Source organism: Octopus sinensis, unplaced genomic scaffold (assembly GCF_006345805.1).
Source record: "Octopus sinensis unplaced genomic scaffold, ASM634580v1 Contig13678, whole genome shotgun sequence".
NCBI lineage: Eukaryota > Metazoa > Mollusca > Cephalopoda > Octopoda > Octopodidae > Octopus > Octopus sinensis.
The window spans coordinates 190697-207462 of record NW_021833028.1 but is presented as its reverse complement, the minus strand read 5'-3'; the positions used below and the strand labels follow the sequence as shown (position 1 = coordinate 207462).

The 16766-nt window shown below is 37.7% G+C and overlaps 2 protein-coding genes across 2 annotated transcripts; one reads left to right on the top strand and one right to left on the bottom strand.

The window, feature by feature from the left end:
• Positions 1 to 6074: 6074 nt before the first annotated feature.
• Positions 6075 to 6898, top strand: LOC115229857 (NAD-dependent protein deacetylase sirtuin-1-like). Its single transcript, XM_029800130.2, has one exon. The coding sequence runs from the start codon at positions 6245 to 6247 to the stop codon at positions 6896 to 6898; it is 654 nt and encodes a 217-aa protein (XP_029655990.1). The 5' UTR covers positions 6075 to 6244.
• Positions 6899 to 15589: 8691 nt separating this feature from the next.
• Positions 15590 to 16141, bottom strand: LOC115229856 (tRNA-specific adenosine deaminase 2-like). Its single transcript, XM_036499358.1, has 2 exons — positions 15939 to 16141; positions 15590 to 15791 (listed from the first exon to the last, which is right to left on the bottom strand). Exons 1-2 carry the CDS (start codon positions 16139 to 16141, stop codon positions 15590 to 15592), a joined length of 405 nt encoding a protein of 134 aa, XP_036355251.1.
• Positions 16142 to 16766: the final 625 nt, after the last annotated feature.

Below are 16766 nucleotides of genomic sequence, written 5' to 3'. Positions count from 1 at the left end.
GTACTTGAGATTATGTAATAATTGAGTAATAAATTGCGTAATATATTATGCAATTTTAGATGGTACGTAGATGTAATGATATGGGGGTATTGAGATTATGTAATAAATTGCGTAATAAATTGCGTATGAGTTATGAATAAATTGAGTACTAATGAGTAATAAATTGCGTAAGGATTATGCAATTTTGGATGAGCCGTAGATGTAAGGATATGGGAGTACTTGAGATATGTATAAATTGGCGTATAAATTGCGTATGAGATTATGAAATAAATTGAGTAATAAATTGCGTAATAATTATGCAATTTAACAAGTTCCTGCATATGATGATATGGGGGTACTTGAGATTATGTAATAAATTGAGTAATAAATTGCGTAATATATTATGCAATTTAACAAGTTCCTTGCATATGATATGGGGGTACTTGAGATTATGTAATAAATTGAGTAATAAATTGCGTAATATATATGCATTTAACAAGTTCCTTGCATATGATATGGGGGGGTACTTGAAATTATGTAATAAATTGAGTAATAAATTGCGAATATATTATGCAATTACCAAGTTCCTTGCATATGATATTCGGGTACTTGAGATTAGTAATAATTGAGTAATAAATTGCGTAATATATTATGCAATTAACAAGTTCCTTGCATATGATATGGGGTTACTTGAGATTATGTAATAAATTGAGTAATAAATTGCGTAATATATTATGTAATTTAACAAGTTCCTTGCATATGATATGGGGATACTTGAGATTATGTAATAATTGAGTAATTAAATTGCGTATATATTATGTAATTTAACAAGTTCCTAGCATATATATGGGGGGACTTGAGATTATGTAATAAATTGAGTAATAAATTGCGTAATATATTAGCAATTTTGGATGATCCGTAGATGTAAGGATATGGGGGTACTTGAGAGATTATGTAATAAATTGAGTAATAAATTGCGTAAATATTATGTAATTTAACAAGTTCCTTGCATATGATATGGGGGTACTTGAGATATGTAATAAATTGAGTAATAAATTGCGTAATATATTATGCATTTAACAAGTTCCTTGCATATGATATGGGAATACTTGAGATTATGTAATAAATTGAGTAAAATAATTGCGTAATATATTATGTAGTTTAACAAGTTCCTTGCATATGATGGTACTGGGGGTAATTGAGATTATGTAATAAATTGAGTAATAAATTGCGTAATATATAGCAATTTTGGATGGTCCGTAGATGTAAGGATATGGGAGTACTTGAGATTATGCAATAAAATTGCTTAATAAATTGCACGTATGAGATTATGTAAAATTGAGTAATAAATTGCGTAATACATTATGCAATTTAACAAGTTCTTGCATATGATATGGGGGTACTTGAGATTATGTAATAAATTGAGTAATAAATTGCGTAATATATTATGCAATTTAACAAGTTCCTTGCATATGATATGGGGGTACTTGAGATTATGTAATAAATTGAGTAATAAATTGCGTAATATATTATGCAATTTACCAAGTTCCTTGCATATGATATTCGGGTACTTGAGATTATGTAATAATTTGAGTAATAAATTGCGTAATATATTATGCAATTTAACAAGTTCCTTGCATATGATATGGGGTTACTTGAGATTATGTAATAAATTGAGTAATAAATTGCGTAATATATTATGTAATTTAACAAGTTCCTTGCATATGATATGGGGGTACTTGAGATTATGTAATAAATTGAGTAATAAATTGCGTAATATATTATGTAATTTAACAAGTTCCTAGCATATGATATGGGGGTACTTGAGATTATGTAATAAATTGAGTAATAAATTGCGTAATATATTAGCAATTTTGGATGATCCGTAGATGTAAGGATATGGGGGTACTTGAGATTATGTAATAAATTGAGTAATAAATTGCGTAATATATTATGTAATTTAACAAGTTCCTTGCATATGATATGGGGGTACTTGAGATTATGTAATAAATTGAGTAATAAATTGCGTAATATATTATGCAATTTAACAAGTTCCTTGCATATGATATGGGGGTACTTGAGATTATGTAATAAATTGAGTAATAAATTGCGTAATTATTATACATTTAACAAGTTCCTTGCATATGATATTCGGGTACTTGAGATTATGTAATAATTTGAGTAATAAATTGCGTAATATATTATGCAATTTAACAAGTTCCTTGCATATGATATGGGGTTACTTGAGATTATGTAATATATTGAGTAATAAATTGAGTAATATATTATGCAATTTAACAAGTTTTTTTGCATATGATATGGGGGTACTTGAGATTATGTAATAAATTGAGTAATAAATTGCGTAATATATTATGCAATTTAACAAGTTCCTTGCATATGATATGGAGGTACTTGAGATTATGTAATAAATTGAGTAATAAATTGCGTAATATATTATGTAATTTAACAAGTTCCTTGCATATGATATGGGGGTACTTGAGATTATGTAATAAATTTTGTAATAAATTGCGTAATATATTATGCAATTTAACAAGTTCCTTGCATATGATATGGGAGTACTTGAGATTATGTAATAAATTGAGTAATAAATTGCGTAATATATTATGCAATTTAACAAGTTCCTTGCATATGATATGGGAATACTTGAGATTATGTAATAAATTGAGTAATAAATTGCGTAATATATTATGTAGTTTAACAAGTTCCTTGCATATGATATGGGGGTACTTGAGATTATGTAATAAATTGAGTAATAAATTGCGTAATATATTATGTAATTTAACAAGTTCCTTGCATATGATATGGGGGTACTTGAGATTATGTAATAAATTGAGTAATAAATTGCTTAATATATTATGCAATTTAACAAGTTCCTTGCATATGATATGGGGGTACTTGAGATAATGTAATAAATTGAGTAATAAATTTCGTAATATATTATGCAATTTTGGAAATTCCGTAGATGTGACTATTTGGAGTACTTGAGATTATGTTATAACTTGCGAGAAAAATTGCGTAAAATAGGATACAATTTTGCAAGATCTATAGAAATGAGGATATGAAGGTACTTGGGATTATGTAATAAATTGCGTCATAAATTGCTTAATATATCATTGAATTTTGGAAGGTCCATAGATCTAAGGAAATGGGGTACTTTAGATAATGTAATAAATTGAGTAATAAATTACGTAATATATTATGCAATTTTGGATGGTCCGTAGATGTGAAGATATGGGGATACCTGAGATTATGTAATAAATTGAGTAATAAATTGCGTAATATATTATGTAATTTAACAAGTTCCTTAGATAAGATATTGGGGTACTTGAGATTATGTAATAAATTGAGTACATTATACCTTTATTAAGAAAGAAACTTATTAACTAAGTAATTTTACTAACTAAGTCCAGAGCCTTTGAAGTAAGCAGAAGGCGGCACTCCAAGCACCTCCTCCCCTTCTTCCTCCTCTTCTCTGGCACTGTAGACCTTCGAGAAGGTGCAGTCCAGCGCCTCTTGCTGACTAAACGTCAGGAAAGGGCTGGATCGGCGAGCATCAAACGAGACACTCTCCAGAGTCCTCTTAAGAACAGTTGACTGTATATAAGCCTGTAGAGACTTATCTACATCCAACTGTCTTAAGTACCGCTTGTGGTATTTGGTGACCAGTCCATCCCATGTCATCACACACGGGATGATTCTCCATTATCTTTATTAATAGTACACGTAGTTTCAAATTTTTCTGAAACTGTGTACTTATATCCAGTTCGTCATATAATGGGTATCTCCGGTTACCAGGGTTATCATCCCTGTCGTGTTTCAGCAGCACTGTATCTCCAATTTCAATGTCTTCTGCGTCATATTTCCACTTACGACGTTTTTTCATTTTCTCTCCAGCTTTAAAAAGGTTTTCATGCACTTGTTTCTCTCAGTTCTTTTATCGCCATTTTCAAAATAATTCGAATTTGACTCATCACTTTGTTCTGGATTTGTACCGTCGAACATTAACAATGCATTTATTTGATTTCTGTTCTCTCCGAATCTCTTTTATCCCCCATAAAAATTTTGAAGGGCGCCCATTTGGTAGTTTCATGTTGTGTAGAGTTATATTTGTATACAATTTCTCGATAAAAATCCTTGAATTTCCCTAGCATTCTGTTGTATGCACTTGTAGAGCTAATCCATCTTTTAATTGATTGATTAAACCTACAAATAAATTGACTATAAGAAACCTCTCCACTTGCCCCTGAACCCAGGGTGCTCTAGGTCGTCCACATATATGAGTGATGTTTAATTCGGAGCACATTAATTCCATGCATTTATTCTTGAACTCTTTCCCGTTGTCTGTTTGCAAGATAAACGGGGGTCGGATTGAGAAGAAAATCTTTTTTAACTTTCTTGTTATTTCTTCAGCTGATTTCGTTTTTGCGAGTTTTACCACTGCAAATTTGGAAAAAGAGTCGATTACAACAACCAACTATGACTTATTCAAAAAAAAGACCCATCCATAATTACTGTTAAGGTCAGATCCACTAAATCTGCAATATACCGATCTCTAGGTCCTCTTGCAATTATGGGGGTGATAGTTGATTTTGTTGCCATGAAATTTTTCGACTAACACTGATTAACAACATTACTTGGCAATAGACACATTTTCCTATCACATTACAAATTTCTTCCCTTGTTACTGAATATATTTGGTCTCTTAGTAACGATAGCATTCTGTCTCTACCAAAATGAGTATTCATATGCTCGATCTTCAATTGTTTTGAAATAGATACCTCAATAATTTTTAACTTTAGCTCATTTTCTTCTAGAGTAAAAAAACGCAGTTTTTTATTTCCGACTTTTATATACGTTTTTTCAGGAACTTTGAAGCATAACGATTTTTAAGCGTCCTGAGCCTTCTCCTTTTCTCTTTATCGTATATAGTAGTGGTGTCATCAAAATTTTTTATTTCATTAAGTTGGTTTGTCGTTAATTTCAAAAGAACCATATTTTAATTGAACTTTATTGAACAACCCTACTTATTTTCACAGTTTTTAAACTTTATTAATAAAAAGTTAGAGTTTTCACGCTAAAATATTTAAAAAAAGAACAAAATATTATTAAAATAATTAAGAAAATCATTTTTTCCAATGAAATTAAATATATGAAAAATATTATTGTTATAAAATATGGCAGTAGGTGGGTTATCCAACCCAGTGGGCTATAAAACCGGTGACATATATTACGCAATTAAAGGATCTCCCTAGATATGAGAATGTTGGGGTACTTTATATTATGTAATGAATTACGTAATATATCATGCAATTTGGGGAGGTCCTTTTATATGAGATTTGTTTAGAGCCGTCAGATTTGCGAAGAAAAGTAAATCCCTTGCGAAAGGAGGGATCTCACCAGGGATAATTCTTGTACATAGGCACATGATGACCAACATTAGGCGTCTTCCCGCCTCAGCAGTTACCGGAGAAAGAAAGTCCTTGAATGGATAAGTTTCATACCGCCAATACCACCACTGCTACTAGAAGGGAAAGAACTGAGAGCAGCAGATACTTCTGCTGAAGTGAGGGAATATGCGCTACAAACGGAACCAGTGACTAACTCAGGAATTTCGGATAGATCGTCCGGTTCCGCAGGGTGTTTTGAACGTAGTTGACTAAGAACCTATTGTACATCTCTGATTTAAGTTATAAAATTATATTAATTTTATTGATAAATATTTCCTAAACAAATTTATTAATAGATTTAAAATATATTCCTAGTGATATTCCCAATGAATCACCATGTATCGGAATTTGTATTGAATACCTTTTTAAACATTAGGAATTGTCTTCGAGCGATGAAGACTATGATGATTCTAGTACCTACGCAATAACTATTTGCAGGTTTCGACGTCGAATTACTTTCCTTACTTAACATTTACTCCTTACTTAACATTCGTCGTAAGAAACTAGATAATGTAAACACCATTGCTGACGTCGTATCTATCATTCAAGAGTCAAAATCAATTCTGGTTCTGTGCGGTGCAGGGGTTCACTATTTTGTGTATTCATCACAGGTTTCCGTTTCTTGTGGAATTCCGGACTTCCGATCAAGTGACGGACTATATGCTCGATTGAGCAAGGAGTTCCCCGAACTCTCTTCTCCAACCGACATTTTTGACCTGAAATTTTTCCAAAACAATCCTCGTCCATTCTACAAAATATGTCGTGTAAGATTTTCCATTTCATCTCAGGATCTGCTCATGTTGGATGCCCAACCTGGTCTTACTCACAAATTTGTACGACAACTGGAATGTCAGGGCAAGTTATTGAACTGCTACACTCAGAATGTTGACGGTCTGGATAGATTGGCCGGAATTGAACATCTCGTGGAATGCCATGGGTCCTTTTCCCATTCTGTGTGTATGATTTGTGGGGACAGAGTGAAGACTGAACTACTCAAGGACCATATAGTCGAACAGAATGTTCCTAGATGTGTATCTTGTGGTGAAGGAGTCATGAAACCTGAAATTGTGTTTTTTGGGGAACAGCTCGGATCCCATTTTTATTCGAGTCTGGAACATGACATTGAAAAGTGTGACCTCGTCCTTGTGATTGGCTCTTCTCTCAGTGTCCATCCGGTGTCCTCAATCCCCCGTTGGTTCGTTATGTGCGACTCTTTAGACAGAGTTCGGGGGTCAGTTCCACAAATCCTCATTAATCGTGAACCACTTTCTGACTTTACTTTTGATGTTGAATTTTTTGGGGACTGTGATCTTGTTTTGGGGCACATTTCATCACAGCTTGGTGATGATTTTTTTTCAGATCTGTGTGGAAGGGACGTAATGCTACAAAGGTCTGAATTGGAATTAGGAGATCCTGAATCCGGTATATTGACAGGTTTGGTTGTGTTTTAATGTTGGATGGTGTGTTTTATCACTCTCCTCCTTCCACGTACTATTTTAGAAATGCACAAATTCATAGGAATGATTATATTTATAGATAATTTAATAATATCACGTTAATCTCCATTAAAATAAGTTAATTTCAATATTTTCCAATATTAAAAAACTTTATCTACTGATTAAGATTTCTCCTTTTGGGATAACTACGCCATTTACCCTCATGTCTTGATATCGCAGGTCCTAACACTTTTTATAAATTTGGTCATTCTTATGTTTGTTTTGGGAGTCGTTTCGGCCTGACAGTTTTTTAAATTTTCCGTATGAATCAGTTTGGTAAGAATTGTTATTAATTAATGCTTATAAGATATTATGGGCCAAAAAAGTGGTACACTCTGCAAGGAAAAGATTTGGAAGGATACCTCGGGGTGGATGGGTTCACATAACACGGGCGTTCAATGAAAATTTTCAAACTACAAAGTCAATATTGAACGTGAAGACAAAAGTTAGGAATACAGTAAAGGAGGACTTTTTTGTCTAGTTATAGCCCAGAAAATATGTCTCCCAAAACGGAAATTTCTTTCTTTAGAAATTGCTCAATTGAGTTTAATTCCAAAATCGGACAAGTAAAATTAATGCCACGCTATTTGCGGACGCCGACCCTAAAAGTTTCCTAGCAGCTTCTTTATAAAGAAATTTCTACAAAACACCTACGGTGAAAATGACAATTTAGAGTCTAAATCCTGGGGGCCGCATTTGAGAACCGCTGATTTAGACAGTTCAATTATTGAAGATTGTGAAAGAAACAAAAATACTTCGATTGGGGAATTTATAGAAGCAAATCGACCGGCTTGTCTCAATAACATTGTTGATATCTTTTATGCTGGCCAACGAGCACATGACGCACTGACTTACCGCGTAAATAAAAGAAGTGAGTGAAGTCATTACATTCATACAAAGTAAATGACAAGGTTAAACAGAAGGTCCGGTTGGTCAGACTTTGCAATCCGTGAGGACAGGTTGAGTGGAATGATCCGTGGACTGATGGGTCACCCGAGTGAAGACTCGTCTTTCAGCTAGAAAAACGATAACTTTTTTTTTAAAAGGGAATTTTTATTAGGTATGATACAGGGAATAAGTAATACACGAATTAATAAAGAGCCTGGAGGTCAGCTCAAAGTCGCCGCACTGCGTATCCAGTGGCAGTTTCCGCGGAGCACCGCGACCGAGATTCGCTGGAAGAGCCAGCTCGTCTCCCTCCGGCCGTTGGTGTTCCTGGCAATTCTCCTGGCAATGTCGGCAAGAAGGCGAGTCGCAGACCTGCCGACAATTCCAGATGTTTCGAAGGCGAGGGGGACAAACTCGTAAGAGTCCGAAATATTTCCATACTTCGACCTCTTAGCCTCCTCAGCCTGAGCACTGGCGGAACCCGGGTTAGTGATGGACTTGAGTAACACCGACGCGGAGAACGAGTCAACACAAGTTGCATCCCAAATCAGGGACTTGCCTTCCCTGAAAGGGAAGGTAGTCATCCCGTCAGGACGCTTTCCATCACTCCGGCAGAGGCCGACTGGCTCTAGAGTGGAGGGGAAACCTGCCGACTCTAGTGCCCTTTTCACGACGTCATTGAGGTGAGTGTGGCGAGGAATTCTGCCAGCACTCTTCTTACATTTTCAATTATCGTGCACTCAAAGACCTTCCACAACCTGAGATTAAACTCAAACAGGTTGTTCTCCCGCCTGCGCTGAAACCGAGACTCATGAGTTGAGAGCTTCTTCTGATAAACGAGAATCAGCTCCTCCCTCTCTGCCCAGACACGGCTCAACTCGTTGAGGTCCCATTTTCCAGCTCGTTCCCGAAGAAGTAAAGTACGCACCAAGGTGGGAGTCATGCCCTTGACCCCATTGCTCACATTCAGAATGTGCCCAGTCAGCGCTTCCAGCTCGGCCTTTCTTGTGGCTATTTTAGCGGCAATGTTCTCCCTCCATCTACTCTTTGGGGCAGGCCTCTGGGTGATTTTATCATAGGTTGTCTGTGCCGAGTACAAATAGAGAGAAGTTTCGTCCATTGTCTCCGGAGCCTTACGCACGATCGCGTAAGCTATAACACGATTGATGGAACCCATCACGTCACTCCTGAGTTGCCACCGAGGTATCTTTCTGGTCACTTTGCGGCCGCAAGTGTACAACAAGATATGCAGAGATAGGCCTACTAAATATCTTTTTAACCTGCAAGAGTACGAAAACTCGCTACTCTGGTGTTCGTGTGTTGAGAACACGAGGGGCATCCTGACGACGTAATCGCAGCGGCAGTCCTCCCCCGTGAGCCAGGAGGAGGGATCTTGGCCAGCTTCTTCAGTCCACCTAACGATGGGTTCAAGCTAAAACGTCGATTGAAGCACTGAAGCAGGGTAGGCCACCCATATCTGGGAGCATTGCCTTCCCGGCAATTTTGCATTTTAGCGCCCTTTATTTATTTATTTAATCACCAAGACCACGCTAAAAACCGAACAAACGTCACGTGATCCCGATGCATTCAACCAGGGACCTCATCCTCGCTCGGTGATCTTTCCACGAGCCCACACAAGATCGCACAGGGCGGCAGGCCGTTTTTGGCGGAGCAATCGCTGACGGGCCCAGGTTCAGCTTGGTGAGGTCTTCCAGAGAGGCTGGACCGGGGCGTTGGCTATCATGTGACCAACGATCGGTTAATCTGAGGGCCCTTTGTTGGGCCTCCTCGATTCGCCTCCTGTTGGACCACGATAGCCGCGGACCCCATGATCCGCAAGCGTACGCAACACAAGGTTCGAAGTACTGGCGGTAGATATTCGCCAGTACCGGGTGCGACCCGTTTTTCCATATTCCAGATAGAGTTCGTAGTATGTTCAATTTTTGTTCGCATTTGCGAAGGAGGTTTTCCACATGTGGGGAGAAACAGAGGTGCATGTCGAAGGTTACCCATAGGACCGTCTGACTCCTGCAGAAGGAAACGGATATATTATTCAGCTTTAAGTCGACTGACGTCCTTCCCAATCTTTTATCCGAGGTGAAGAGGGACGTGGCGGACTTCGCCGCGTTTACCACAAGCCGGTTGTCCGTCAGCCATAGGTTCAGCCGATCCAAGTTAGCTTGGAGCCTTTCAGAGGCCTTCTGGATGTCCCGGTCCCGTGAGGCTAGTACGATGTCGTCCGCGTATGAGAGAACGATGTCATTGTTGTCGAAGGAGCGAGGGAGGTCTTCCAAAAATAAGTTGAAGAGGGCCGGGGATAAGGGGGAACCCTGAGCTACTCCGTTGGGTAGAAGACGAGATTTGGACTTCAGACCACCGAGGCACACCCTTCCCCTTCGTCCACTTAGGAAGCTGGTAATCCATATTTTTAGCTTCAGAGGAAAGTCGGATTGGAATATCTTCCTTGAGAGGAGCTTCCTCGAGACGGAATCGAAGGCTTTATGGATGTCGACGGAGCAGAGCACTGTCTTTTGATGCCTCGGTTTGCTGGCAAAACCGGTACAGATGAAGTTTGACAAGGATTGGAGATACGAAGACGTGGACTTCGCCTTCTTAAACCCATGTTGAAAATGTCTTTCGGGTAAGAAATCTTCTATTCTGCTAAGAACCAGTCTTTCCAGGATTTTTGACATCGAAAATAACAGAAAATCGGCCTGAAAGAAGCCGGGTCCCCTCTTGGTCTTCCAGGCTTCAGTATCGGCCTTATTAAGGCCTGTTTCCATATTGCCGGAATCACGTTGTTGTTGATAGAATGGTTGAAAATCGATGTTAGGAATCTGACACCTTCGACGCCAAGGTTTTTTAATAGAATCACCGGGATTTTGTCCGGGCCGTGAGAGTAAGAAGATTTTGTTGAGTGCAAGGTATCTTCCACCTCCTTTACCGAGAGGAGGAGCGGTTCAGCCCGTTTTTTTAGGCTTCTGTTGGAGGGGAGTGAGTCGGATTTCCTGTGCTTTTTGTGAGCAAACTATTGAAAGTAATTAAATAAAAAAATATAATATTGTGCTATTTTTTGTTAATTTATGATTAAATTGTTTTTATAATTAATTAATAGTTTAGGTGAAGATTATGTCTCGTGGCAATTATCATGTATTTATGCTTTCTTGTGCACTGGTCTTTACTTCTGGAATGGGGATCTTCGTTTTATTCAAACAAAATCGAGATCGTTATTATATGCGGCAGGGACTGTACAGGGAATTTGACAGAATCAAAAAAAAACAATAACACCTCCTTACTGACTTGATCTCGGGATTATGTTCTTTTGAACGCATTATTATTGGCAACTCCCGTAGAAACATAATAGTTATATTTCCATACTTGCGTCACTTGAAACGATTTTCTCGACAATTTTTGTCCATCTTTCCCTGTTGATGCTAAACTCCTCATTGCATCCAGATCGTCTCCATTTTTAAGCCTGTGGTTGATTGATTTAGGATCGCGGCGCCACGGTAGTGTAATATGCTGGCACGCCCGATATTTATTTCCACTTGCAGCAGGGTATTCTTCAATAACTAAATTTGCAGGTGACGTCGGGTCCAACCGTAGAACATGTTCAAACAGTCTCTATCTGGCCTTCATCACATCCCGGGTCATGCTGAGAACTTTCGGTACAGTGCCTCATTGTTGATCCGTCTCGGTCATTATACTTCGGATAGTATTCGCAGTTGCATTCGGTGGAAGAAGTTGAGGCTTTTAGTTTCGAAAGCCGAGATCCTCTAACAGTCGGAGTTACATCCCTCGATATAAATATTGGTGAATCTTCAACTTACTTAATTTATACAAAGAATGATTTAATTTTTTATTCTGATATATTTTAAAATCTGATAAAATAGAAAATAATTAATTTAATTATTTAAATTTTCTTTAAGAAATGGTAATCTACAATTTTAGTCAATCAAGTCTGATGAGCAAATAATGCAAGAATATAACCGGTTATTGTCACTAAACAGGCTCTTCGGCGATAATATAGAAGAGTGTGTAATTTGGTGTGCAGAGAGGCGGTTGATCTCTAGCACAATGAAATGCGTTCAGGCGGTCGATCTCCTGAAAGAAGCTGATTGCCTTATCTCCCAAGGGACCGGAAGTCTCAATTGCGAATGGGAGGAATTGGAACTTTTCCGTAAGTGAGGAGTACTTCCGCATCTTTTTGCATTCCGCGGTTGTGGCAATAGATCCAGGGGCGGATGCGTATATCAGCAGGTTCTGAGGCGAGAAAGAGTTCACACACGTAAGAGGCTTCTCCCCTGTTGAAGGGAAACACAGTGATCCCGTCAGGCCTTTTTCCTTCACCTTGATCGGTCCCAGTGGTTTCAAGCAGGGAGGGGATTCCGGCGACTTTCACGGCTCTCCTGATAAGGTCGTTAAGAGCCGCGTGCCGCGGGATACGGCCAGCACTGCGTCTACACGATAAAGCGTGCAGTCCAAAGCTACAGATTTTTGCGCCACAGCGGCAGACATGTGGCTCGCATAGGCGAAGACTGAGACGTAAGCAAATTCCAGTCCGTACGGACTCACTGTCCAGAAAGTTCCTAATACTCGGCAGTGGAGTAGCATTTAGCCAGGCTCCGTTATGAGGACGACAGGCCGTCTCAAAGCAGGCCAAACAGTGTTGGTCGAGGGATTTACTGAACGATTTGATTCGGGATTGAAGGCGGACTTCGTCCCAAACAAATTGCCTATACGGGTCCTCCGGGAGATCCAATCCTACCGAGTGCCACTTCAGGACCGCCGATGATAACTTAGAGGGCACGTAATGTTCAAAATCGGTTGAGAAAACCGTGCCCATGAGTTTCTGGCATGAAGAAAGTAACGAAAGGTAAGCAGGCAGTGCGGCATCATTCGGGCACCGGAGTCCGAGGCCTCCGTGGCGTATAGGGAGTGAAGCTTGACTCCACCCCCAAAGAGTCGAACTCGACATTGCAAATAGATTCGATTTTCGAACGAAGGAAGTCACCGAGATCTGTGAGAATGTCCTCATGCAGGTAACAAGGTGCATTTCTGAAGGAGTAGAGTAATTTAGGCAGGGCGAAGAAGTTTCTCGCAAGAAACAAGCCGACGTGGCTGTCCAAAATCGTGAGGCGGTCCAGCAAACCAGTGGAATGTTTAATGCGAAAATCACTCTTAATTGCGGTCGACAGAATAGGGGATCCGAGGATCCGGATATCGTTGACATCAGTCGTGCGTACTTGGCCAAGACTAGTGCGGAGGGACGATAATAAGTGGTCAAAGCGTTTATCAGCAAGGTTGAAGCTGACTAATTCGGATTTGGTGGGGTTAATCCCCAGTCCAATCTTCAGAAGTGAAAGTGCCAACGATTGAGCATCTTTGAAAATTGTATCTGGGGACCCGCCGATAGTGGCGTCATTCAGATACCGAATATTCAGTTTGGAAGAAACCGACTGGGCTATTCCATTTATTCCCAAGGCAAAGAGAAGGGGTCTAGGGGATCACCCTGTTGAACCTCCATACATGAGGGGATAATATTCGATCCGAATATTGGAGAGCTAAGTCTTTTATAAAACAAGAGCCCCAGGAGGCACAATATAAGGAAATGGTCGTAGAAAACTGAAAGGAAGTGATCCCGGCGGATGCAGTTGAATGCGTTCTTAATATCAAGTTTGAGAAGTGCTCTGTCGTGGCCTAAGAAATTTGGAAAAAACTACGACTTTTACAGACATAAAATTTCGTTGTTGTAAAATTGGCTTCTTCAACGCCTCTCCATTGCCGTAATCCGCGGTAAATGTTTCGCAGTCCGTGAGGGTGGGAGGGCGTCCTAAATTGCGTAGTCTTAAACAAACTTTCTCCTTTTTTAACTGTCTTTTAATAATTTTTAAAAATATGTAGAATAATCTCATTTTTCCGAATAGATCTCCTAACACCTTTTTTTAATTAAATCAACTATTTTTTTCAAATGTTTTTGTTGGAATAGAATTCTAAATATCTACTAGATTTTTCTGTAGTGCCTGAATTTTCTCATTTTTTCTTTGTCTAATTTGAACCTCATATAAGCCCACAAATGCTCTGTCGGATTTAAATCCTAGATTTTTAGGGTCATTTTTAATTTTTAGTATGTTTTTCGCGAAAATATTGAATAATCATTTTTATATGGCTGGGAGCGTTTTCATGTTGAAAAATATAGTCAACAATCCTCATTTTTTGTGCAAAATATGGCAAATTACTGGTCAAAATAGATTGATGACATAACATAACAATTTCCCATTAAGAGCACGAAAGACAGAACAAGTAACGTTTCGTGATCCCAACACGCACGAGAAGACTCCTCATTTGGCCCGATTTTCCTCACGAGTACCTAAGCAAGCATGTAGTGGTCGTGTGTGCTTTGCCTTCATTTCTTCATCTGATCGTCGATATAGCATCAAGAGGTTTTCCATGCTCGTAGGAGTCGAAAGCTTCCTTTTTGTCCAACGCACCGTAGTGCTAGATTTCTTCTCAGGCTCGCCTCAATCTTCCGTTTATTGGACCAGGAAATGGAGTTGACCCATACCGTGCATGCATACGAGAAACAAGGCACGATTTACAGATTGTATAGACCACTGGTTCTCAAATGCGGCCCTTCTATTTATTTTACAGCCCCCGAAAGTTTTTTATGATTCAAAAGAATGGAAAAGTATTTGCTCAATATATCATGCAACGATAAATTTGTTAAAAACGTTATCCGTCAAATGACATTCACAAATCAATTTATGATACTTATCAAAACGATTCTAGGAAAAAAGGGTAGATTTTTTAAAATCTGAATATGTAAAACGATCATCATTTTTTGGATGTGGCGGAACATCCAAAGACACAAATATGGCTTTAATGAGAATTAGTTATCTAATTGCTCAACATATGAAACCATATACAAACGACAAAATCTATTGCAATTTTTAATAAAGAATGTTGTTCTAAAAATATACAAGATATTGTCAAAAAATTAACACTCAGCAATGATACAGTTGCTAGAAGAATTGAATCTATATTGGATAGTATTCATCACAAGCTTATAAAGTAATTTGTATGAAAGGAAAAAAGTTTGTATACTTTTCATTTGCCATTAACTGTTCAAAGATATTACTGACGTGATTGTTTATAAGAGAAGTAATGCCGGATTTCAAAATTTATAAAAATAATTTCTTTCCTTATGTTTTTTTCACCATACAACCAAAGGGTAAGATATATTCCAAGAAATTTGTCAAATAATGAAATATGAAAACTTTGACCCTTCAAGATTGATTTCCGGGGCAACTGACGGAGGTCCTTCTATGATTGGTCAGAAATGTGGTCTTCAGGGACGAATAAGAGATTATAGATTCGAAAATAAATTTGATCATATTATATGGCATCAATGTCTTCATCAGGAAAATTTAATCGAAATAACAAATATTTTATATTCATTAAGTTTACAAAAAAATCCAGCAACAGTGTTCTATCTTTCGATTTGCAATCCAGTCTTCTGTAGGCATCCCACGGTAGTACCGTATCTCCCCAGATCCGAACATAATAGGTTTCTTTTCAACTCCTTGTTGACTAATTTTACATTTAAAAATGTAATTTTAACGTCCTCTAAACGTTTCAAGTACGTTCAAACATAGTGCAAAAAAGGCACATCACAAAAATGTGAACGCATGATCTCCTAAAAAATTGGAATCAATAAATAGATATTTACAAGAAATATTTAAGAAAAATTTTAAAAGATTATATTTTTCGAATTCTTTTAGTCGGAGGAGCGTTCTGATTCTCATTTTTATAAAACACTTTTAAAATCTCGATCGCTCTCTCTGCCATGAATCCACCTACAAACTCAGGAAGTGCACTCAAATTGTCAGGATTATCCGCAACGACGTCCAAAACCGACCCACATCCTCCAAATCGGTCATTATAACCCCCAAAAAACACTCTTAAATACAAAAATCGAGTACCTACCTTCTAACCCCGCTACTCATGAGCATTGCTGTGCACATTATACATGGCTCAATGGTTACATATAACTCACAGTCCTCGTAAGAAATGATTCCCTCGCTTCTAGCCTATTAATGAGGAGTACAGGCAGACATTGTCGATTGCCACAAATTCGGCATGGCGAGTAGCATTTGAGGTTTGGTTTGTCATGTTGTGGCTACGGGCTATTATTTTCGAGTTTTGTACAAGTACACATCCTATTGGAACTTCGTTTTTAAATAAAGAAGTCTCAGCTTCCTTAAATGCCTCCAGCATGAACTCATTGTGCATTTGAACCTTTATATTCATAATTTGTTTATTTAAATATTTTTAATATATATTAAAATATTGAATCAGCTAATTCTATATTTTTTTGAGAGTTGCTTTAAAAAATTGTTAATTTATTGTTTTTTTAATATTTAAATTATTTGAATGTTATTAATTTGTTGTTTTATCTTTGGTGTCTCTTGCTATCTCAATTTTAAAGCTTCTGTCAATTTTCTTAAAAATATGTCACAATTTAACCTCCATTTTTTCCTTAATTTGAGCAGAACTCAAACTGTGCACTTCTTCTCCGTCTAATGAAATAACCCAGTCTCCTATCTTTAAGCCGATTTCTTGACACTACGCTGTTAAATTATAGTAACACATTTTTCTTAACGTAAGCTCCAGTAGAATTAAATTTATCCTCAATGTCAATTTCATTTGCTTTCGATAGATCAACAAAAATAAATTTTATTTCATATTTTTTCCCTAATAAACGTGCCGCAACGTTTTCTCTCCGAAGAATATCAATAAAGTATATTTCCTGAATATTCTCAATAGCTGTATTCAGATCTCCATTTGACATCAAAGCCAAGTCACTACCGCAGTACTAGTTTAGTTATTTTTAAAAATCACTCGAATTATTTGGTCTCCGATAGCTATTCTTTGA

Coding starts and splice junctions, on each gene's coding strand:
- LOC115229856 (XM_036499358.1), bottom strand. CDS start 16,141: ATGAATATAAAGGTTCAAATGCACAATGAGTTCATGCTGGAGGCATTT. Junction 15,792..15,938: donor GCAATCGACAATGTCTGCCT/GTACTCCTCATT, acceptor TTTGTATTTAAG/AGTGTTTTTTGGGGGTTATA.
- LOC115229857 (XM_029800130.2), top strand. CDS start 6,245: ATGTTGGATGCCCAACCTGGTCTTACTCACAAATTTGTACGACAACTG.